Below are 24,413 nucleotides of genomic sequence, written 5' to 3'. Positions count from 1 at the left end.
CCTACCCATGGCGCCATTGGTGGCTACAGCTGTCAATCACGAGGTCCCAGCCGGAGATTCCTCGCCGGCACCCAGCAATCACTGAGTAAAACTTACAGGGGAGAGACCTGTGTGTAAATACAATTCTCTCTTCTACCAGCAAGATCATGCTGCTGTGTATTTCTCTGCGCAGCAAAGAAATACACAGCAGCATGTCTCCCTAGTAAAACACACACATCACATTGTGTAGAAAAGCACACAGTTAACCCTTTGATTGCCCCAGATGTTAACCCCTTTCTGCCCAGTGTCATTAGTACGGTGTCAGTGCTTTTTATTAGCACTGATCACTGTATTAGTGTTATTGGGATGTCAGTGGCAGTTAATTCCCACCCAGTGTCAGAATGCCCACCTCAGTCCTGCTATAAGTCGCTGATCGCCGCTGTTACTAGTATAAAAAAATAACAACAAAATTCCTGTATATACCGCCATTTGTAGACGCTATAACTTTCCCATAAACCAATTAATTTACATGTATTGGGATTTTTTTTTTTTTGTTAGCAAAGACGTCTAAATTTATGAAGAAATTTGATTTTCAAAATTTTTTTACTGGATATGCTTTATAGCAAACAATCAAAAATATTGTTTTGTTTGTCTTTTTTTTTTTTTTTTTTTTTTTAATTGTCGGTCTTTTTTTGTTTATAGCTCAACAAAAAAATAACTTGCAAATACCACCAAAAGAAAGCTCTATTTGTGGGGAAAAAAGAACATAAATTTTATTTATGTACAGCGTTGCATGAGCGCACAATTGTTGGTTAAAATAACGCAGCGCCATATCACAAAAACTGGCCTCGTCAGGAAGGGGGGGGGGGGGCGTAAATTGTCTGGAGGGCAAGTGGTTGATAATCACAACTATAGCCACAGGCACATCAAGCTGCTTGGAGATGGGCTTTATACCTTTACGTTTCACATACTAGTCTGTAATTTTTTTTCTGATCTCAGGCAAATTTCACCTTTTCTATCTCTGGTCCATGTTCAGGGTGGTGCACACGAAGATACCAAACAAGAGTCACTACCTTTCTCAATTTAAATAGGCTGCATTATAAATAACCAGGTCTGAAATGACAACTGCCAGCCCTAGAGAATCAGAATGCTAATAAGAAATAGCTCATACTACATATGCTATTTACTATTTTGTAATAGTATTTTGAAATTTGGATGTTGTGACACAAAGCCTAATGTACCAGCTACTGCAAGGTAGGGCCAGTCACAACGTAGGACATCAAGAATCTAGTCGATTCAAGCAGTACTTCTCCTTTCCTTCTGTAAACACACCCCATGTGTATGGCACTCTGCAGACTCTGGACAGTACATCTTGGCACGTGTACTCAGTGGAGTGATATCATCATTCAGGAAATACTACCAGGAATTATAGGTATGGCCTTTGAATGATAATCAGAATAACTTCTAAAGCATTATATGTGAAATGATAATCCAGACATATCTCCCAGCAAACCTGATCGTAAATACCTGATAACTATATTTAGCTTGTTTCTACCATAGAAGACTAAATCCTCATTCACACGGCTGCAGAGGGCTGTACACCGCCAAGGATTGTATTTATGAACCCGGGAGTCAGTCACTCGCATACAGCTGTAGCTAGCAGCCTGACTTGGTGGCAATCACCTAAATTTGTCCCTTTGTGGGCCTTTCTGGAAGCATGTCCCTGTGACCCTCTCTCTATAACCAACTTTTTGTGGTTGACTCAGAAAGAAAAGGGTCCTTTGTCATGCCCTATAACTAAGCACTCCTTGAGGTTATGGTACAGCCCAAAATTTAGCTATAAACCTATCTCACCACATACGCCCCCCGCTTTCCATATTGGGCAATCCTATATTTCCACCAAGCTTTGCCACCCACAAAGCTTTCAACACTTGGTTCTGTCATGGCTTACACTTCATCACCCATTTTGTGACTGATTCAGGTATTTTGCCATTCAAAACCCTAAAGGACAAATATGTATTTGGCCCTAGAGATGTTTTCCAAATTAAACACTTTTCACAACTACATACTGGTGATGATACATACCTCTGCCCTCTTCCCTTGAGGGAGCCTTCTTGAACAAGCCAGTTTGCCGGGCTTTATTAGCTTGGTATATTCTCTGTGATTTGGAAGGCCATATATCAGAAGAAGCCTGGACTTGGATGTGGACCAATACAGCTAAATGTTCTGCACAAGTATTGGCTGTGGAGGCGAACTAAGAGCTCCTCCTTTGATGGTACCTGGTCTCCTTGAGAACTTCTCATACAATCCCAACCTATTCCTTCAAGTGCTCTGGGGGATGTCAAAAGAATGGTTCTTTTCAGCCCATTTGACGGGACTGCCCAAAAGTGAAAACATTTTGGATTAGGTGCTATAAAATGCTTTATATGATCACATGCAAATGTTTTTGTAAAGACCCCTACAATGCCCTCCTAAACAGACAACCTGTAGAATGCATCAACACTCAATTTAAATTAGTTACGCCTCACCTTACAGCTGCAAAACAGGTAGTAGCCAGGGCAAGGAAAACCCAGTCTATCTCCTTTGCAGAGGTTAAGTGCCAGGTTTTACAAGTTATAGTATTTGAAAACTAACTGCTAGATAAAATGACAGGGTAGCCAAAGATCATAAAATATAGGAACCATGGATTGTATTTTGTATCTTATATGCCTTCCACCTTTTAGCTCTGACTCTTTGATTTTATGAAGCACTGAGGTGGTGGGGCATGTGGGAAAAAATATGAACGTAGTAAAGTGTCCATCTCTCCTGAACTCCTTTCCTCCCTTCCTTGTGCTTTCTTCCCCCTCCTTTTCCTTTGCCTCATCCCCTCTTCTTTTTGTTATACAACCTAGCTATATGAAGTAAATGTGAATGATATTTACACAGATATTTATTTTCTATTTATGTAAATGCTCTGTTTGCATTGGCAAACCAGATAAAAACATATTGAATAAAAAATGGGCAGTATACCTTATTCGTAAATGAGCTCAGTAGCTCAAGCACAAATTGCTCAATGTGCTGAGATGTAAGAGAGTGACAGTCTGAAAGCAAGCAGCATTTGCTGTACTTTTTTTTTTTTTTTTTTTTTTTTTTTTTTTAGAAAACCTTATGATGCTTTGCCAGTTCTGTGTAATAGGTGCACTCCGCCTTTAAAGTTTTTATTTGTACAGAAAATATTTTAGAATATATATATATATATATATATATATATATATATATAGAGAGAGAGAGAGAGAGAGAGAGAGAGAGAGAAAACTAAAGATGTTAACAATCAATTTAAAGTGGTAATAAACCCAGTCCTTTATATATGGTGCCTGCAAACATATTTTTTCCTTTTGGCATAAAGCTTTTACATAAATAAAAGCTGACCATTGTAAGTAATCCTGACAGTGGTACATGGTTTGTCTCAACAGCTTGGTCTGTTAAAGGAAACTAAAAAAAAAATAAAGGATTTACTGGTTGGATCACCAGGTGAAAATATAGGAAAAAAGCCAAAAAAAAATAATAATAATAATAATAATGCGGCCATTGCATCTAAGAATTGATAAGCTGCAATATAATACATTATTAATTTTGGGTTTAATATTGTTTTAGGCTCCATGCATACAAGTGTTTTTTTAAGCTCCTAGAAGCTAATAGTGTTATCCTAATTTGTTAGAAGCATTTTTCAAGCAGAAGCAGAAATAAAATTGTTTTTGGAGAGTTTTTTGGAAGTGTTTTCCTGGCAGAAAAACCGCTGAAAGCTTCTAAACGCTACTAAAATGCCCCCATGAGATTTTTTTGAGTGTTTATTTTCCTTCGTGTACTATAAAAAAGCTAATAAAATGCTAACACTCCAAAACACTACTACAAGTTGGTACAAAACCGCTATTATTCATGTTTTTGTGTTTTTTTTCTAAAGTTTTTTTTTTTTTTTTAGCTTTGTGCATGGAGCCTTAATCATTTATAAACTTTGCAAAAAAATTGACCTAAAACATTATCCTTTTTAAGAAGAGAGGTGTGAGCTGTATTTGTACTGTATATGATCCCTCATAGACCAGTAATTAATGTGACTGAACATGTTTATTACTATAGTTTCCAGGGTGGAGGAGAGGAGGAGGTTTAGGCTTGGCTCACCAGTCCAGAGCAGGATCAGTGCCAACACTATGGATAGCAATAACTAATAGGTCTTGGCTGTGTTTAATATATCAGTTCTCATTAAAGTAAAAAATAGGTTACTTATTTATTTTTGGATAAAGTATTAATTTTGAACCCCTGTCTGGTGTATATTGCTGTCTGTGTCCTCATGGGGGAGATTTACTCTCTCTGTATGCTGCCGACCACAGTCACTGGAAGTGAAAACGATGATAATTACAAAGTTTTTGGTTGTCACTATAATGTGTTTAGAGGGGAAATTTACCACGCTCACACTTGTTCTAGTGACAGTTGGCTAAGAGCTCATTTACTCCGAGTGCCCCTTGAAAAGCAATCTACAATAGAATTTGAAGTTTTATCACCTGTAAACCCAACATTTCATATTCCTAATATGTGCCTGCTGTACCATGTACTTGTATAAAAAATATCCTGCTGTTCTCTTTGCATTGTTTTCTTTGTGTAAAATCCTTGGTGTTCCTGCCAGTCCCTTTGCTTTCCTATTAAAAAAATGACCACACTAGGCAGGAGAGCACAGCATGGTCAGTTCTCTAGCTGTGCTGGGAACTCAGCCTGCTCTCCTCCAATGATCAGACCTGTGCTGACACACAGGACAGGAAGAAAAAGTAAATCTCTGGAATTGGAGTCATGATAAAAAAAAAATGGCAGGGGTTTTAACCTTACCTTACTTTATGTAAAATAATTGCTTCTGATATACTTTAAGTCTTTATTTACTTAAAAGAGAAGTGTGGATTTTTAAAAAAAAAATAAACTATACTCACCTAGGTGGATGCAGCATTGGTCCCCTTTCGGCTCTAAGTCTGAGAACTGAGCGATCAAAGACCGCTGTCTGCTCAGTTCTCAGGTCTTCAGTGAGCAGGGAGCTGGTGACTGTCAGTCACCGGCTCTCTGCCCTGCCTCTCCAGCGCTCACTGAAGCTCCGGCTGAGGAGGAGGCAGGAGCTGCTGGCTCAGGCTCTTAACCTCCCTGGCGGTATTCCAGAGTGTAGCTCGGGGTAAAATTTCAGTACCAAGAGCGGTAACCCTGAGCTACACTCCGGCTTACCATGCGGCGTTGCTCAGGGAGTCCCTGCAGCGCTTACCTTGTCCTTCGCTCCCGCGATGTGTCCCCTGCAGCGTCCCCGGCCATCTCCTCCGGCCGATGCCGGCATCCGGCTTCCGTGTTCCGGTCCCTGTGACGTCGGGACGTACGGGCCCTCGGCAAATTTGAAATTTTTAAAAAATGTCATTTTTTTAAAAATTATTATATAGTAAAACATTGCTGTTTCAATGCATTTCACATATATTTTGTCCCTACTGCTTTGTCCTGTGCCCTGCCTGCATTTTGACTGTTCTTTCTGCCTGGAAACTGGCGTCCAAAAAGCGTCCCTTTATGTCAAAAGCGGTTTTAGACCGGCTAGAGAACAGCGATAGTAAATTAGAACCACTTGCAGAATTGAGTGATAATGATTCGTGGGGAAATTCGTCATCAGACACTGAAAACGATTTTGTGACTTTGCTCAGCGATGTGCGAATTTGCCTCTGTATTTCAAATTTCAGTGTTTTTGGTTTGATTATATTATTGAATTAAATTTATTATTATTATTTTATTATTTTTTATGATTATTAAATTATAATTTATGATTTCGTGTTTCAAGTTTTATCATACCCGGGATGTTTAATAGACTCTTGTTCGGACAGATTTCAGTGAGTTATTCCTAAAAATTACAGCCTACAATAAAAAACTACATATTTCCATGCAAAAAAATGGTACCGCTTTCAGCACCAAAAATCGGAAATAATCATACCGCCAAGGAGGTTAATGGCTTGCTGAGAGGCTGAGTCAGCTGCTAGTTCAGGCATCTGGGTGGATCCCGACTTTAAAGTCAGGGTCTTTTCAGAGACTGAACCAGCTGAGTGACACCAGCCCGCTTTCGGCTGAAAAAGGGTCACAGTAGTGCAGAATGAACTGCACTCCTGTGGTCCCCAGGAGAAGTACAGGCAAAATAGCTTTGGCTATACTTACCCTTTAACAATTTACCTAGCCCAGTATAATCTATACTATTGTGGCTTTCAACCTCTAGCTATTCCACCTTTAAATATTTTTATCTTGATTTAAAAAAAAAAAAATACTGCTTGTTTGCTAGTTTCTGCTCTACGTCTGGAGACAGTGACAGATTAATTGACCCCTTTCAATCTAAAAATAAGTCATTAATGGGCAGGCAGCCACTAATGAGCATTCCTGCCTGTCAGTTGTGGCTTTGCTCCCAGCCAGTCAGGACACATTCATGGCTGTAAAATCCCTACTAATTGCACTGTTGTGTGCTGTGAGGAGCAACCGACATCCTGACATTATGTAAACCCGATGATTCATGTATATGTTATATCTCGGAGCAGGTGTGTGCTGATAATGTGCTATATAGAAGTATTCCATATTATGACATATTCATCATCCTGATCCCACAGAGATGCCTATTATCGGTTTTTCTGTACATAGTGTATACAGCATTACAAATAACGTGCAACCTAGTTGAAGTTAATTGTTTTCCATTTCATTTTTTTTTTTTTTTTAAAGTAAAATTGCATCCTAAGGCTGCCTAGACATTGATTTTTTTTTTTTTTTCATTCAGCTAGCGGGATGAAAGAAACAGATTCCTTCATCCACACAATTGAAATGGATAGAGGCATTCTCCCCACTAAGACGTATTCTGGCAGCAGGGACCCATTACTGTTGGGATGCACTGATCAGCTTCTGCAGCCACTAATCAAGAAACATTTTTTTACAACCCGGTTCAACAGAAGTCAATCATTAGATCGACTTCTGTCGAGCGGGAGCAACCAAACGTATCAAAATTTAGATGGTCCCTGCTGAACCATCCAAATTTTAGTCCATCTATATCCAGCTTAAAGTGATTGTAAATTATATATATATATATTTTTTTTTTAAATTACAAACATCTCTGTGCAATAGAATTGCACAAAGTGGCTCTGAACCTCCCTTTCTTGAGTCCCCCGACGACTCCTCTCTGTCCAGTGCTCCCATGGGAAGCAGCTCTTGAGTGTCAATAGCTTTGATTTACAGCAGCGAGAACCAATGGTTCCTGGTGCCTCAGCAGAGGTAGTGAGACACGGAAATGGGAGCAAGGAAAAGCTGCAAACGTTCACATCCCTGGATCGAATGAGCGCTCAGGTAAGTATATAAGGGGGTGATGAGCCAAAACCGATGCCTAAACATTTTTTACCTTAATGCAAGGAATGCGTTAAGGTAAAAAATGTTTAGGCTTTAGAACCACTTCAAATTAGATGTCATAAAATGCTTGTTATGACTTTCATTGACCAGAAAAGCTTCTTCTGGGTGCCCCCTCTGAACCTGGTTTCACTGTGCTCAGCACTTGACTTCCTTGCCTTCAGAGCTAAGCTTTGCCCACTCTCCAACCATCACCTTCTATTGAGAGAGCTATAGCAGCGAACAAGAGTACCTTCACTGGCCAAAGGGGTGGGTGGTAAGGTTTTGGCCAAAATGAGCAGCCTGTACTGTACAAAAAAATCAAAGCCACCTAATAGAACCCAATAATGGATGCTGTTTTACTGATATCCGTCACCAGGGGTTTTCAGTAAAGCTCAGATGTGTAGCTAGAACATTACTCTAATTTTTGTACATAGGCTACAAAGTGATTCCCCAAGATGATGTATTATACTGAGGGTTGTATCTTTGTTTTGTAGGGTGCGCTGACCTCCAGTTGTTGGACACCATGCAACCCATGGAGAGGAAGAGACAAGGTTACATCCATGAGCTCATCCAAACTGAAGAGAAGTACATGGATGACCTCCAGCTTGTGATTGAGGTGAGTTCTGAGCTCCAACAGACAACCCTACCCAGGAGATCCACCCCCAAATGAGCAATGAAATACCACCCAGCAATTCCTATCATTATCTCCCAACTCCTTTATAATCTTGCCCATCCCTGCCACTATGACGCTTATATATATACCCTGTGTTGTTTCCCAGTGTTCATAGCAATATAAAAGAACCTAAACCAACTATGAGGTGACCATTTCTCTAGTGGGTGCCACTTGTGGGTAACACTGACCCAAGATCAGAATGGCGAGCCAAGAAATCCTATGAAAGACTCCTGTACACAAACCCTTAGCAGCTACTGTGTGCTGATACATAAAAATTCCAGGCACTTTCTGGCTCTCGTAATCCTGCGTACAGCGGCTAATACAAGTGAATAGATATACACAGCCATGCATAAATAAAAAGGAGCTGCTAAGCATCTGTGTGAATGAGGCTTCAAGATGAAGCCCAACAATTGTTGCAGTACTGGTACATGGCTTATAAGCATATGTATTGTAATGTATTTTCAGAAAGAACTGAGAAATGGGGGAGGAATAATATGGCAGCCATTTGGTCAGTTTAAAAGTAGCATGGCACAATGGGAGGGCCAAGTCAGTAATTACAAAATTCAGTAAAGACTTGGATGCATCGTCAAAGTGGCTAACTAAACATTTAAAAATATATATATATTTTTCATGCATAAGTGAAGTAACTTCATATACAGAAAACTTGTTTTTATTAGTATTTCAGTTAGTTACTAAGAGAAGTATTACTAAAAATGTAACAATACTTTTTTTTTTCTTTACCTTTTTTGCATGTTGAATTTTTGTAGTTAGTGAAAGAACCTTACTATTGCATACCTGTCATGTACTCAGCTGGGAGAGAGGACCTGCAACACCTGGGTCTTTATAAAGAAACCAAGGACACCTTTGTGTTGTCATTAATTATTATTTACAATAAATCACAATTAGTAACTATTAATCTATAGGAATGCTGACACTGAGGCAGGTTTCAGGGAATACATAGATATCTGTGTGGGAGGTTTCCTTTTGTATATATGAAATCACTGTGACCAGACCTAAAGTTTGTTCACTGTTGTTTTTGAATTTCAGGTGTTCCAGAAACCAATGGGGGAGTCAGGCCATCTAAACGAATCTGAAATGGGTTTAATATTCGTTAACTGGAAGGAGTTAATTATGTCCAACACAAAACTACTGAAGTGAGTGTTATTAACACTAACAGAAGTTATATTATATCATGCATACTCCACACCGAGAATATACAGCTGGAAAGACATATTGAGATTGACAGGGTATAGTGTTGTATTGCTTAACCATTGGCATGACATCAAAGTGCTTATGTATTTACTGGCTAATATTAGCAAATAGTAGCGTAAGTGAAGTGCACATGGGCAGGGTAGTTCACAGAACAATACATTTAGCATACGTATGCAAATATAGATGTGGTAACATAAAACATTCCTGCACACACATACTCAATTGCAGTGGGATAAGTTATTTATTTATTTCAGGTACTTATAAAGCGCTGTCAATTTATGCAGCTCTTTACATATATATTGTACATTTAAATCAGTCCCTAACCATCAAGGATTGTACTATCTAAAGTGCCTAATTCAGATTTATACATACACATACTAGGGCCAATTTAGACAGGATCCAATTAACCTGCCAGCATGTCTTTGGAGTGTGGGAGGGAACTGAAGTACCTGGAGGAAACCCACGCAGGCACAGGGAGAACATGCAAACTCCAGGCATGTGATGCTGTGGTTGGGATTTGAACCTACGACCCTAGTACTGCCAGGCGGAAGTGCTAACCATTTAGCCAATGTGCTGCCCTAAGTTCTTTTAGGCTCTGTTCCACATCTAGGCATTTTGCCACAATTCTGCCCACGATCCCAAAACATTCTTCAAAACTGACAAATCACACCACACTTGTAAAAATGCCATTCATATTCAATGGCACCTAAACGCAGGTGCTATTCTGCCACGATTGTTGAGCGATCCATCCCAGCAAACCACATTGCACAAAGCTTGTCGCCCAAAAGAAGCTCCTGCTCCTTTTACAGCAACAAGCTTTGCGCGATGCAGTTTGCCGCGATTGCAGCACGATTTATCACAGCAGAATTCCACATTTAGGTGCCATTTAAAATGAATGGCATCTGAACAAATGTGGTACAATTTGTCAGTTTTGCAGAGCATTTTGGGATCACACGCAGAATCACAGAAGTTCTGTTTGCGATTCAAAGTGCCTAGATGTGAACGCAGAGCCTTAAAGTTGGCTTTCCTTTAAATCCTGACAATTTGTTTGCAGTTGTTCTCCGTGTCCACTTGGGGAAGCCTTCTGCTACTCTACTAAAGAAAAGCATTTTATTTATGAAATTATGACAAATCTAACACCGCTCCAGACAACAGGAAAACATGACAGGGCGTATAACCTTTCCCTACTTACTGGGTACAAAACTAAGAAAAAAGTTTTGGCTGCACATACACTTTAACACAGTGGGGGTGGAGGGGGAGGGAGGGGGGGTATTTGCTAAAACTGAAGGAAAAGCTGTGCATAGTAACCAACCAGCTTCTATCTTCAGCAGGCTAGGTTCACTCTCGCCAATACACTTTTCAGAGTGCCACTCAGCAGATGCTGTAAGTCTTTCAGGAGTCCTTCCTGCCTCTTTCTAAATGCATTTTTCTTTTTTGCCGAGCACTGGACTATAATAGGGCTAATGCACTACAACCCTGAGCCAAGAGTTTGGCTAACAGTTGCGGCACTGCCCATTGACTTGAATGGCGTTGCCTGTCAACTCAGTAAGTCATATGTTTGCAGCCTCCGTTGGCTGTTGTTTAGCTTTTAAGTGGGCAGACGAGTGGAAAAACAGCAGCTTAACCACACCTCCCCTCCGCACCAGTCACCGGTGTGATAGAGGCACAACGCTGTGAAAATGAAAGCTAGAAGCTGACTGGTTACCATTGGTTGCTGCTCCAATCTTAATAAAATGCCCTAATTTTTCAAACCTGTTTACCCTATTTTGTGTACAGGGCACTGCGGGTGCGTAAGAAAACTGGCGGTGAAAAAATGCCAGTCCAGATGATCGGGGACATTCTGGCAACAGAGTTGTCACACATGCAGGCCTATATCCGATTCTGCAGCTGTCAGCTGAATGGAGCATCTCTCCTGCAATTCAAAACTGATGAAGAAGCAGAATTTAAAGATTTTCTAAAGGTAAGTCCATACAATATATATACAGTCAGGTCCATAAATATTGGGACATCGACACAATTCTAACATTTTTGGCTCTATACACCACCACAATGGATTTGAAATGAAACGAACAAGATGTGCTTTAACTGCAGACTGTCAGCTTTAATTTGAGGGTATTTACATCCAAATCAGGTGAACGGTGTAGGAATTACAACAGTTTGCATATGTGCCTCTCACTTGTTAAGGGACAAAAAGTAATGGGACAGAATATTAATCATAAATCAAACTTTCACTTTTTAATACTTGGTTGCAAATCCTTTGCAGTCAATTACAGCCTGAAGTCTGGAACGCATAGACATCACCAGACGCTGGGTTTCATCCCTGGTGATGCTCTGCCAGGCCTCTACTGCAACTGTCTTCAGTTCCTGCTTGTTCTTGGGGCATTTTCCCTTCAGTTTTGTCTTCAGCAAGTGAAATGCATGCTCAGTCGGGTTCAGGTCAGGTGATTGACTTGGCCAGTGCATAACATTCCCTTTCTTTCCCTTAAAAAACTCTTTGGTTGCTTTTGCAGTATGCTTTGGGTCATTGTCCATCTGCACTGTGAAGCGTCCAATGAGTTGTGAAGCATTTGGCTGAATATGAGCAGATAATATTGCCCGAAACACTTCAGAATTCATCCTGCTGCTTTTGTCAGCAGTCACATCATCAATAAATACAAGAGAACCAGTTCCATTGGCAGCCATGCATGCCCACGCCATGACAGTACCACCACCATGCTTCACTGATGAGGTGGTATGCTTAGGATCATGAGCAGTTCCTTTCCTTCTCCATACTCTTCTCTTCCCATCACTCTGGTACAAGTTGATCTTGGTCTCATCTGTCCATAGGATGTTGTTCCAGAACTGTGAAGGCTTTTTTAGATGTCGTTGGGCAAACTCTAATCTGGCCTTCCTGTTTTTGAGGCTCACCAATGGTTTACATCTTGTGGTGAACCCTCTGTATTCACTCTGGTGAAGTCTTCTCTTGATTGTTGACTTTGACACACATACACCTACCTCCTGGAGAGTGTTCTCGATCTGGCAAACTGTTGTGAAGGGTGTTTTCTTCACCAGGGAAAGAATTCTTCGGTCATCCACCACAGTTGTTTTCCGTGGTCTTCCGGGTCTTGTGGTGTTGCTGAGTTCACCAGTGCGTTCCTTCTTTTTAAGAATGTTCCAAACAGTTGTTTTGGCCACGCCTAATGTTTTTGCTATCTCTCTGATGGGTTTGTTTTGTTTTTTCAGCCTAATGATGGCTTGCTTCACTGATAGTGACAGCTCTTTGGATCTCATCTTGAGAGTTGACAGCAACAGATTTCAAATGCAAATAGCACACTTGAAATGAACTCTGGACCTTTTATCTGCTCATTGTAATTGGGATAATGAGGGAATAACACACACCTGGCCATGGAACAGCTGAGAAGCCAATTGTCCCATTACTTTTGGTCCCTTAACAAGTGGGAGGCACATATGTAAACTGTTGTAATTCCTACAACGTTCACCTGATTTGGATGTAAATACCCTCAAATTAAAGCTGACAGTCTGCAGTTAAAGCACATCTTGTTTGGTTCATTTCAAATCCATTGTGGTGGTGTATAGAGCCAAAAATGTTAGAAATGTGTCAACGTCCCAATATTTATGGACCTGACTGTATGTATATGTATGTGTATGTATATATATATATATATATATATATATATATATATATATATATATATATATATATATATATACACACACACATACATACACACACGTGTGTTAAAGCTCAAAGAGTTCACCTTGCCATATGTGCTTGTTCTTGTAATACTTGTATACAGGTGAAACTCGAAAAATTTGAATATCGTGCAAAAGTTCATTTATTTCAGTAATGCAACTTAAAAGGTGAAACGAATATATGAGATAGACTCATTACATGCAAAGCAAGATAGTTCAAGCCGTGATTTGTCATAATTGTGATGATTATGGTTTACAGCTCATGAAAACCCCAAATCCACAATCTCAGAAAAGTAGAATATTACATGCAATCAATAAAACAAGGATTGTACATAGAACAATATCGGACCTCTGAAAAGTATAAGCATGTACAGTATATGTTCTCAGTACTTGGTTTGGGCCCCTTTTGCAGCAATTACTGCCTCAATGCGGCGTGGCATGGAAACTATCAGCCTGTGGCACTGCTGAGGTGTTATGGAAGATCAGGATGTTTTAATAGCGGCCTTCAGCTCTTCTGCATTGTTCGGTCTCATGTCTCTGGCCAATCAAGCACAGTAATCCCACGGTCATTGAACCAGGTTTTGGTGCTTTTGGCAGTGTGGGCAGGTGCCAAGTCCTGCTGGAAAATGAAGTCAGCATCCCCATAAAGCTCGTCTGCGGAAGGAAGCATGAAGTGCTCCAAAATCTCCTGGAAGCATCTTACCTGGGCTAAAGAAAAACAGACCTGGTCTGTTGCTCAGTGGTCCAGAGTCCTCTTTTCTGATGAGAGCAACTTTTGCATCTCATTTGGAAACCAAGGACCCAGAGTATGGAGGAAGAATGGAGAGGCACACACTGCAAGATGCTTCAAGTCCAGTGTGAAGTTTCCACAGTCTGTGGTGATTTGGGGAGCCATGTCATCTGCTGGTGTTGGTCCACTGTGCTTCATTAAGTCCAGGGTCAACGCAGCCGTCTACCAGGAGATTTTGGAGCACTTCATGCTTCCTTCCGCAGACGAGCTTTATGGGGATGCTGACTTCATTTTCCAGCAAGACTTGGCACCTGCCCACACTGCCAAAAGCACCAAAACCTGGTTCAATGACCGTGGGATTAGTGTGCTTGATTGGCAAGCAAACTTGCCTGACCTGAACCCCATAGAGGATCTATGGGGCATTGCCAAGAGAAAGAGGAGAGACATGAAACCAAACAATGCAGAAGGGCTGAAGGCCGCTATTGAAGCATCCTGGTCTTCCATAACACCTCAGCAGTGCCACAGGCTGATAGCTTCCATGCCACGCCGCATTGAGGCAGTAACTGCTGCAAAATGGGCCCAAACCAAGTACTGAGTACATATGCATGCTTATACTTTTCAGAGGTCCGATATTGTTCTATGTACAATCCTTGTTTTATTGATTTCATGTAATGTTCAAATTTTCTGAGATTGTGGATTTGGGTTTTTCATGAGCTGTAAACCATAATCATCACAATTATGACAAATCACGGCTTGAACTATCTTGGTTTCCTTGTAATGAGTGTATCTCATATATTAGTTTCACCTTTTAAGTTGCATTATTGAAATAAATGAACTTTTGCACGATATTCTAATTTTTCAAGTTTCACCTGTATATCATAGATGTAGCATGTGACACCAAAGACTGCTGTAGGCTTTAGCTAGCCCCATGCTGATATTTTACCAACAATTATGTAATATTTTTAAGGTTATGTTTCCCCCATCCTCTGGAACTCTCTACCCCAATTTATCAGATTATCGCCTACTCTGCTCACTTTTAGGCGATCTCTGAAAACCTATCTCTTCAGGGAAGCCTATCCTGCCCTCAGCTAATAATGGAATCTTGTATTCCTCCTACCAGTCCATCCCCCACAGTTATTACCTTTTGTACCACCAGCCCCTCCCTCTTAGATTGTAAGCTCCAAGGAGCAGGGCCTTCCTAACCCTCTTGTATTGAACTGTATTGCTGCTGTATTGTCTCCCTTTATATTGTAAAGCGCTGAGCAAACTGTTGGTGCTATATAAATCCTGTATTATAAAAATAATAATTTATAAATGGTTTCTTTTCCTGCAGTCAGTGTAAGAACCTGAATCTGTCTTTGCCTCCTATAATACTCCTACTATAATGTACATTAGCACTCAAGACAGGGAGAAGGTGGGGCAGCACTAAGAACAAATCATGTTCTGCTGCATGCACATGTGCTGACAGTAAACATGCTGACAGGAGGTGAGAGTAAAGTGAGCAGAAGGATGACTTTACAAGTGTGCTGCTTCATAGTCAGCTAGGCTAAGTAGTGCGTTCTTGCTGCAGTGATGGTGGAATTACTATCTGTACTGCTTAGTAGGGGTGACTGGATCACAAAATTGGCTGAGCAGAATTGTAAAGTAAAGCAGTCCCCATACATATATTTCAGCTACTATGGAATTTAGCTCTAAATGAAAAACAATGATACTTTCCCTGTATGTGTTTTGTCTGATACATTTCTTTTCCTGCTCTACAGAGACTAGCCACAGACCCTCGCTGTAAGGGGATGCCTCTATCCAGCTTCCTGCTGAAACCTATGCAGAGGATAACTCGATATCCACTTATAATTAAGAATGTGAGTAGTTTTCTGGTTCCTTTTGCCTAGGTCTTGTTCCTAGATGTTTTAGGCCATCTCACAACAGTGGTGATTTCTGTGTTTCTGGCAGATCTTGGAGAACACTCAAGAGTCTCACCCAGATCATGCCAATCTCAAGTTTGCCCTGGAGCGAGCGGAGGAGTTGTGTTCTCAGGTCAATGAGGGGGTAAGAGAGAAGGAGAACTCGGACAAGTTGGAGTGGATACAGACCCATGTTCAGTGTGAAGGACTAACTGAGGTGAGCACAAGCTTATCACAAACCATCGCTTTCCATAATGTCTAGGATTAGCTATGCTAAATTAAAGTGGAGCTCCAGCCAAAACCTTTGTCTTTTTTTTAAGGCCAGGATAAGGTGAGGTAAGGTTAAAAACCTCTCTCTGGTTTTGATTGCGGTCTGTGACCCCATTAGGATAATTTCTCTCCTGCTTGGTGCCAATGGAGAAATTGCACAGAACAGAGCAGAGGCTTTAACACTTAATGTTCTTTGTGGCTGGAGTCCCACTTTAAAATGGCTGACCAATATCAACAGAATGGCAAGTCCTTATTAAATATGTCTGTCTGCAAAAGTAATTACAATTTGTATTCCTTCCTTTCCTGTCCAATCACAGTGTGCCTTCTGTCCGGTTTTTAGCAGATCATTTTCAACTCACTGACCAACTGCTTGGGGCCGCGGAAGATCTTGCACAGCGGCAAAGTTTACAAGACCAAGAGCAATAAGGAGTTGTATGGGTTCCTTTTCAATGACTTTCTCCTCCTTACCTACATGGTCAAACAGTTTGTGTCCTCCGGATCAGACAAGCTGTTCAGCCCTAAAAGCAATGCCCAGTACAAGATGTATAAGATGGTAAGTGTGAGAGAAGGTTCTCATATTCCATGATGTGTCAACATTTCATAAGTGAACTATTAGAGGTGCCCCAAGCCTGACTGCAGGAGTAGATGCTTATAGGTCATGTCCAAATCTATTTTCTAAACTACACTAATTTTTTGGATGTTTTTCTTTTTATGTAAAGTTTGGAATGATCATTATTCTGTCCTTCTATAGCTGTTTAAAAAGTTGTGTGCTTGGCCCACAATGGTACCCTTAAATTAGGGAGAATGCTTCCAAGTGAAACACCTTTACTGTGTAATGTTATCTAAGTACAGTCGTGGCCAAAAAAATTTGGCACCCCTTCATTTCTGTCAGATAATGCACCACTTTGCCCAGAAAATTGTTGCAATTACAAATGTTTAAGCATTCTCATGTTTATTTCTTTTGTATTGGGATGACACAAAAAAGTGGAGAAACAAAAGCCAAATCTGACACATTCCACCCAAAACTCGGAAAATGGACTGGACAAAATTATTGGCACCTTCTCAAATTGTACAAAATAATTGCATTCCAAGTTTGTGATGCTCCTGTAATTTGAAATTTAAACTCGCCTTTATCAGTTAACAGGTGCTGACAATATAAAAATCACACCGCCAACTAGTTAAAATGGTTCTGGGGGCACTCGTGCGTGCTAGCTCCCGAGCCGTCTGTGTGTCTATTAAAAAAAAAAAAACAGAGCGTCGCCCAGCCCCGGACCCACTCCCTCCTTACTGGCTGTGATTGACAAGAGTGGGAGCCAATGTCTCTCGCTGCTGCATCTCAGCCAACGAGGAGGCAGAGACCCAGGAGAGCTGGTGCTCTTGTGCACATCACTGGATTAGACTCAGGTGAGTATAAGGGGGGGGAGCTGAACACTGAAAGTTTTTTCCTTCAGCCTTTACAACCGCTTTAATTTTTAATTTAGGTCAGTGATGTTTCTCAGGACCCAATAAGAATTCAGCTCTTAAAATGTATCTCTAACTGGTGTAGTTGCATGTTGCCCTAATTACATTTTTTTTTTCAAATAAAATGTGTAGCAGATTCTTCAGAATCCACAGAAAAATGTTACTAAGTGCCCATATATACAGAAAGCAGATCTACTCTGCTAGGCTATGCGTCCATTTTACAGTCTATTCATAAAATGCCGGCTGCCCCACAGAGTGTTCTCTCCAATTAATGCAGCAGAGATCGCTCTGTGATTGGGGGAATGCTGGTTATGTGACTTTGACATGCCTTCCCTCTGCTTCATAAATGCACCCCCAAGTATTTTTCTTGTGAACACCCCACTAAGATCAAAAATTGTGTTCAGCCCAAGTAGAGTCCAATTGGTATACTACTTTCTATAATGTCACTGACACTACCATTATCTCTCTATCTTTGTTCTATAAAGCCAATTTTCCTAAATGAAGTTCTGGTGAAACTGCCAAGTGACCCATCCAGTGATGAGCCTGTCTTTCACATATCACACATAGACCGGGTGTACACCCTCCGAACAGACAACATCAATGAAAGGTAGGTTCTGAAGGCAATCACTCAGCCTTTTGGTATATCATCTTCACTCTTATGTCCATAAAACATGGCATATTGCTTCAATTTCCAGAGAGCTCCAGTGCTGCACAAAAAGATTCAAGCATTGAAAGCACTGAATGCTAATCATTTTCTTTGCTCCAGAATGAAAATAGATCGCATTATGTTGTTCACAGTAAAGTCCTTGAGCACTTCCTTCTCAGAAGTGCTGTACTGGCCTGTACAATTGTAATCCCCGAAGGGTGAGAACTTTGGGCTAAACTGCACATGTGGCTATATAATCCACAGTAGAGACCTCAGGATGAGCAACCTTGGTCACCCAAATCTCTCGCATTAGGTCTAAGAGTCCTCTCACTTACCATCTGTAAAGGATTTTAAATGGTGGACTTGGGGTACCTCTTGGTAGGCAAACAGGCACAGATTGTTCCCAGTCTCTTCCCTGTGACTCCACAAACATTCTCTGCATTGTTTCAAAGCCCCAATGAAAAGCTGACCCAGGCCTACACACAATTTACATCATCTGTATGTTTCTACTGAGAGCCTCCATCAGGTCAGCCATAAACTGTGGACATTGATCACTATGGAACTCTGCAGGGAACCCCACTGTCATAAAGATTCCCAGCAGAGCATCAACAATGTCTGTCCTGAGGGAGGATAGTGCCAAAGCCTCTGGGTACTGGTCATGATGTATTGTTTGCCTGAACCGCTGGGGATGGCTAGTTTCCCTTTGATATCCATTATGACCTTCTTAAAAGGTTCATCAACTACAGGGAAAAATTGTAGTGTAGTCCTGTGAACACCTCTTGTCTTGCCAACCCACTAGTAGGTAATACAGGACCAGCAGTAGCTGGCTGTCTGTACCCAAGTTAGGCCAGAAAAAAATTCTACATCACTTTGGCCTTGATCTTGTCAAAGTGTTGGATATGAGGCCTACAAAAGTGCAAACAACGAAATACACGTATGTTTTATATTTGTACCTGTCAAAGATGTGGTATTCTGGTCAGCCAGTCTGGACAGTCCTGGAAATAAAGTAACACATTTATTTCTTGGCTCTGCAATTCAGTTGCATGTGTCACCTCTCGGCATACAGGCATCTGCATCATCCCCCCTTTCCAATAAGCAATGAGCTGATAGCAAACAGTACTGGTAACCCAAGAGGCAGCAGAGTAAACTCACTGACTAGTACATATCACAGGAATGACTGAGCAAAATCTTTTTTTTAGGTCAAATGGTAAACATAATAATTACAAATCAATATATTTAAGCTCTTTATAAAAACCCAATTCTCATGTTTATGGAAATGTCACATTTTCTCTCATATCCCACCCTACCTGTTGAACAGTCTGACTGTGTACTGTCCAATGTTCTCTTTACTAGAACTGCCTGGGTTCAAAAAATCAAAGCTGCCTCTGAGAACTTCATCGACACAGAGAAGAAGAAAAGGGAAAGGGCATATCAAGGTACAGTTATTACATGCATACACTTAATTATGAAGGAGGTCTGTCCACCCCCAGCTGTTCGCTCAGTGTACAGATACTGTATACCAGCACTTGTGAGGATTTATGCCCTGGCTTTATGATGGCGGCCAAGGCAGGATGCTTCTGATTCTGGTGAGGAGGTCTTCTACTGAAGCCACAAGGAGATAGCAGATGCCAAGATGTGATGGAACTACCAACATCCACCCATAACGTATTGCACTTTCCCTGCAGATGTGCTATTTATCTTCTACTTTTCATTTATGTTTTATACACTTGTGTTGTCATCTGCATTAGAGGATCACACTACCCTGTTGTTTAGCCAAACTAATTACATATATATATATATATATATATATATATATATAATGCTTTATTATTAGAACAGCAGTTATGAATATACCCTGAGTTTTTATAGTTTGTGTTTCATTCTGTTTCCTTCATTTAGCAAGGTCTCAGAAATCCTCTGGAATTGGACGTTTAATGGTGCAAGTCATTGAGGCATCTGAACTAAAGCCCTGTAAACCCAACGGTAAGAGCACTGTCTGTTTCTTCAGGGCCCACGTGGCTAGTGGTTAGCATAGAAGATGGATTAGCAGAGGTTAGAAAGGGGATAGTTCAGAAACACTGGACTATTACACTTACTACAGTAAAGTCAGGCCTTATTAAATGGCATTGATTGCTAATCATTTGCTTTGCTTTGCTCCAGAATGAAAATAGACTGCATTGTTCTGGCTTTCTCCTGCAGTAATAAATTAAATCCCAATAAAACTCTCTTGCGTTATTATTGTATGTTATCAGGCTGCATATTCCATAATAAATATGCTGCTCTTTCACTTTTTTTCTCTACAACTAAGTGCTGCAGTAAGGATTTACATACCTTGTGCTAGCAGCATATAGGACAGTCAAACCGCTGACACAACAGTCTCCAAAGGTGTGCGGCACCCCCCCGCCCCAACACAAGACAGTGAGAGTGTGCCAAACCACTCAGATGTTGTGTGACTTCTGCCCTGCTAGTGATGAAGAACCCCAGAATAAACTTGGGAGGACTCCAGACAAAGATCAGACTTCTGGACATCATTTTTCTTCACCTATGAAATGCTATACATATACTGTATATAAGGTCAGCATTGTTTGGCTATTAAGCTCAAGGCTTTACCCTGGACTGCTGCAACGAGTTTAGAATGTCTGCCATGTAAGTTTGTGTGTTACTGATCATTATTACAGCACATTAAAGACAGGAGGACATTCTTATCGCTGTGGGCACTCCACACTCCATTCCAGAAACATTGTATGGGCGATGAATTATTTAAAGCTGAACTCAAGCCAAACAGCTAACAAGTTGAAATATACACATGTGAACTGTCTTATCTGCCAAAGGATTTGGGATTCAAACACATCTACCAGAAAGCACAGCCAGGAGGGTGACTCCACTTTCTCTGTTAAAACTAAGGAATACAGTGATGTCACCTTCTCACCAACAGCCTGCTAACTTACAATAAAGAAGCTGCAAAACCATGACAAGTCATCAGCCCTGCCCTCTCCACCTCTTAGTACATGGATGAGCCTGCCATGCTTCTAGCATGCTTTTCCATCTCCCATTATGAGTGTTGCAGTTCAGATGTTTTTTTGTGTTTCTGAAACATGCTTTGTTTTGCAGGAAAAAGCAATCCATACTGTGAGGTCAGCATGGGATCACAGAGCTACACCAGTCGTGCAATGACTGACACCTTGAATCCGAAGTGGAACTTTAACTGCCAATTCTTCCTGAAGGATCTCTATCAGGATGTGCTGTGTATCACAGTGTTTGATCGAGACCAGTTCTCTCCTGACGGTGAGTGTGCTGTGCTGTCACTATAGGGTGCTATTTTGGAACTGGAACCAGATTGTTTTGTCAGATGTCAGTTTTCTATCCAGGTACATATAATATCATCGATGCCAAAATACCTTAATTTGTGAGGTACTGTACCAAATGTCTTGGTGAAATCTAGATATACTACATCCAGACGCCTTCCTCTATTGTTATTACAGCTTAACTCCTCATAGAATGTTAAAAGGTTGGTCTGGCTAAAACGGCCTTTCATAAATACATGTTGTTTACTACAAATGGTACTATTTTCATCAGCAAATTCTTGCATATGGTCCCTTATCATAAACCTAATAGTTTACATACTATTGATGTTAGGCTGACTGGTCTGTAGTTTCCAAGTAGGTATCTCGGCCGTTTTCTAAATATTGGTACCATGTTTGCTTTTCGCTGGTCATCCTGTGCCACTCCAGTCAGTAAGTTGTCCTTAAATATTAGGAATAATGGTATGGCTATGAGAAAGCTCACGTGTGTAAGCCATTTGGTCCTGGTGATTTATTTGCATTAATTGTTATTATAATGTTATTAGCATTAATGTCGTATTTATTATTCTCCTCATTTGCATACTGAGGGGAAGAATGCATTTAATACAGTTGCCTTCTCCCTGTCACTTGTGACCAACCTCCCTGATCATCTTTTATAGGGTCAACATGTTCTGACCTCACCTTTTTACTAATAAAATATGTGAAAACATTGTAGGGATTTTTCTTTCTCTCCTCTGCAATGTGTCTCTCAAAATCTATTTTAGATCACGCTTTTGCATTTCATATTGCATTTTTTGTAGTTTTGAAATGCTAATAGTGACCTTGCAGCCTTATATTTTTAAGGACAGTATTTTCTTATTAACATGCCCTTTTAACTTGGTATTTAGCCACCCAGCTTTAACTTTTGCCACACTATAATATTCGTGTCCAAAAAACAGGTTCATTCCAAATGTAGATTGTACATAAAAGCCAGTGCATTTTGGAGGCTAAACTCTAACCCCCTTCATCAGGACTGATATACTGTATGGCAAAAAAGATGAAATATAATAATGCTAATAAATACATTTTATACACGTCAAAGTGAGGACATAGAAAATACCAATGAAGATCTATTAAACTATCATTGCAAAATGGATCCAGACGTATTTAAAATGAGATGATTAATAGATTTTTCATTGTTATTTTCTATGTCCTCACTTTGACGTGTATAAGTTATTTATTAGAAATATTATGTTTAGATCTTTAGCCCTGAAATGTGTTTGCTTTTATGTTCAGTCTATGTTGGGAATAGTCCTGTTTTTGGACTTGAATATTACAGTGTAGTGCCTCAATTCTAGATATACCTATTTCCAGCACAGCCCTAAGTAACAGTGGGAATCCTTCAATGTGCTGCCAGCATAATATTAACATTGTCCGTATTCTCCATAGTCACACCTCCATCATACCATATGAGGACATTACAAAATCTGTCTGCTTTCTGGGAAGATAATAAATAATGTATGTGATGTGAAAATCCCACATTCCTGCATTTGTAGGACATACATTAATCTCCTATTAATGCTGCAGATCAAACACTTTTTGTATGCACAGCTCCATCTAGTGATTGAATTGGAGATTCTATGTATCCACAGCAGGGTTGTGTTCAGAGACAGTCTATAAAAACTGCTTTCTGGAACTCTTCTTTAATAATGATGTCTGTAATCATTTTCTTAGAAAAGTATGGAAGCTGCCATTGCTGACCCCTGTCTATAAATTCTTGTCACCTTGCGGTTATTCTGACTCAATGTCTTCGATACATTTTGAACCACAGAACAATTAGAAGATCAGGGAAAAATCAGGAGTCCTTGTCTGTGTATTTGTTCCTGGTCAGTTAAAAAAAAATATCAAAGTTACAACAGCAGGGCAGCCAGGCAGTTAGCATTTGTGGAAAGAAAAGACAGCAGTGGCAGCCCCCATGTTTTTCTCAAGCTAAGGTTTCCTTTAAACAAGCATTTAGCAGGCTTCTGGGGGCATGTAACAACCTTTAAACCTTGCCCAAGGCTGCTCATAATGTAATGAAAGAAGCAACCACCCTTCAGTTAATATCTGTATTGGGTACTGGCAGACTGCAGCTGAGGGTGCTTTATGGGATTTAAGAGTGCAAAGCATAGGCTTTCATCTCTCACAGTAGGTTCCCTTTAAATTATACCAAAACTCAAGAACAAAAATGAATTATGGTGACCTGTCTTGCAACAGAATTGGAGGAGAAATACATGCAAGGGGTTAATTTAGAATTTTCAGTATCAGAGTGGATGGAGAGCAGTCCAGAGGACAGGTAGAGGGAGAGCAGACCAGAGGATGGTTGGAGGAGGAGCAGACCAGAGGATTGGTAGAGGGGGAGCGGACCAAAGGATTAGAAGAGGGGAGAGCAGACCATAGGATTGGAAGAGGGGAGAGCAGACCAAAGGATTGGTAGAGGGAGAGCAGACCGGAGGATTGGTAGAGAGAGAGCAGACCGGAGGATTGGTAGAGGGAGAGCAGACCAAAGGATCGGTAGAGGGAGAGCAGACCGGAGGATTGGTAGAGGGAGAGCAGACCGGAGGATTGGTAGAGGGAGAGCAAGACCGGAGGATGATTGGAGGAAAAGCAGACCAGAGGATGTTTAGTGGGAGAGCAAACTAGGGAACAGATGGAAGGAGAGCAGATTAGAGGGTCAGTAAAGGGAGAGCAGAGGATTGGTAGAGGAAAAGCAGAGCAGAGGATTGGTAGAGGAAAAGCAGAGCAGAGGATTGGTAGAGGAAAAGCAGAGCAGAGGATTGGTAGAGGAAAAGCAGAGCAGAGGATTGGTAGAGGAAAAGCAGAGCAGAGGATTGGTAGAGGAAAAGCAGAGCAGAGGATTGGTAGAGGAAAAGCAGAGCAGAGGATTGGTAGAGGAAAAGCAGAGCAGAGGATTGGTAGAGGAAAAGCAGAGCAGAGGATTGGTAGAGGAAAAGCAGAGCAGAGGATTGGTAGAGGAAAAGCAGAGCAGAGGATTGGTAGAGGGGGAGGAAACCAAAGGATGGTTGGAGGGAGGACAGACCAGAGGATAGATGAAAGGAGAGAGTAATTATAGGATAGGTGCAGTGTGAAAGAAGTCCTCTGGCAGATTATAAGGGCTACTAAGTAGGGA

At 40.8% G+C, this 24,413-nt stretch overlaps 1 protein-coding gene across 2 annotated transcripts in view; it reads left to right on the top strand.

Annotated features, from left to right (window-relative positions):
* The window catches only part of ITSN2 (intersectin 2), a 267,920-nt gene that overhangs the window by 235,089 nt on the left and 8,418 nt on the right, over positions 1 to 24,413 (top strand). For both annotated transcript variants that reach the window (XM_089656116.1, XM_089656115.1), the window contains 10 exons: positions 7,872 to 7,993; positions 9,098 to 9,204; positions 11,039 to 11,222; positions 15,446 to 15,544; positions 15,636 to 15,803; positions 16,197 to 16,409; positions 17,803 to 17,924; positions 19,317 to 19,399; positions 19,863 to 19,946; positions 21,075 to 21,248. In XM_089656116.1, the coding sequence (XP_089512242.1) occupies positions 7,872 to 7,993; positions 9,098 to 9,204; positions 11,039 to 11,222; positions 15,446 to 15,544; positions 15,636 to 15,803; positions 16,197 to 16,409; positions 17,803 to 17,924; positions 19,317 to 19,399; positions 19,863 to 19,946; positions 21,075 to 21,248 (1,356 nt within the window). The remainder of the gene's footprint in view (positions 1 to 7,871; positions 7,994 to 9,097; positions 9,205 to 11,038; positions 11,223 to 15,445; positions 15,545 to 15,635; positions 15,804 to 16,196; positions 16,410 to 17,802; positions 17,925 to 19,316; positions 19,400 to 19,862; positions 19,947 to 21,074; positions 21,249 to 24,413) is intronic.

This window comes from Staurois parvus, unplaced genomic scaffold (assembly GCF_062004578.1).
Source record: "Staurois parvus isolate SC_StPar_1 unplaced genomic scaffold, SC_StPar_1.0 ptg000886l, whole genome shotgun sequence".
NCBI lineage: Eukaryota > Metazoa > Chordata > Amphibia > Anura > Ranidae > Staurois > Staurois parvus.
This window is presented reverse-complemented; position numbering and strand designations above follow the sequence as displayed.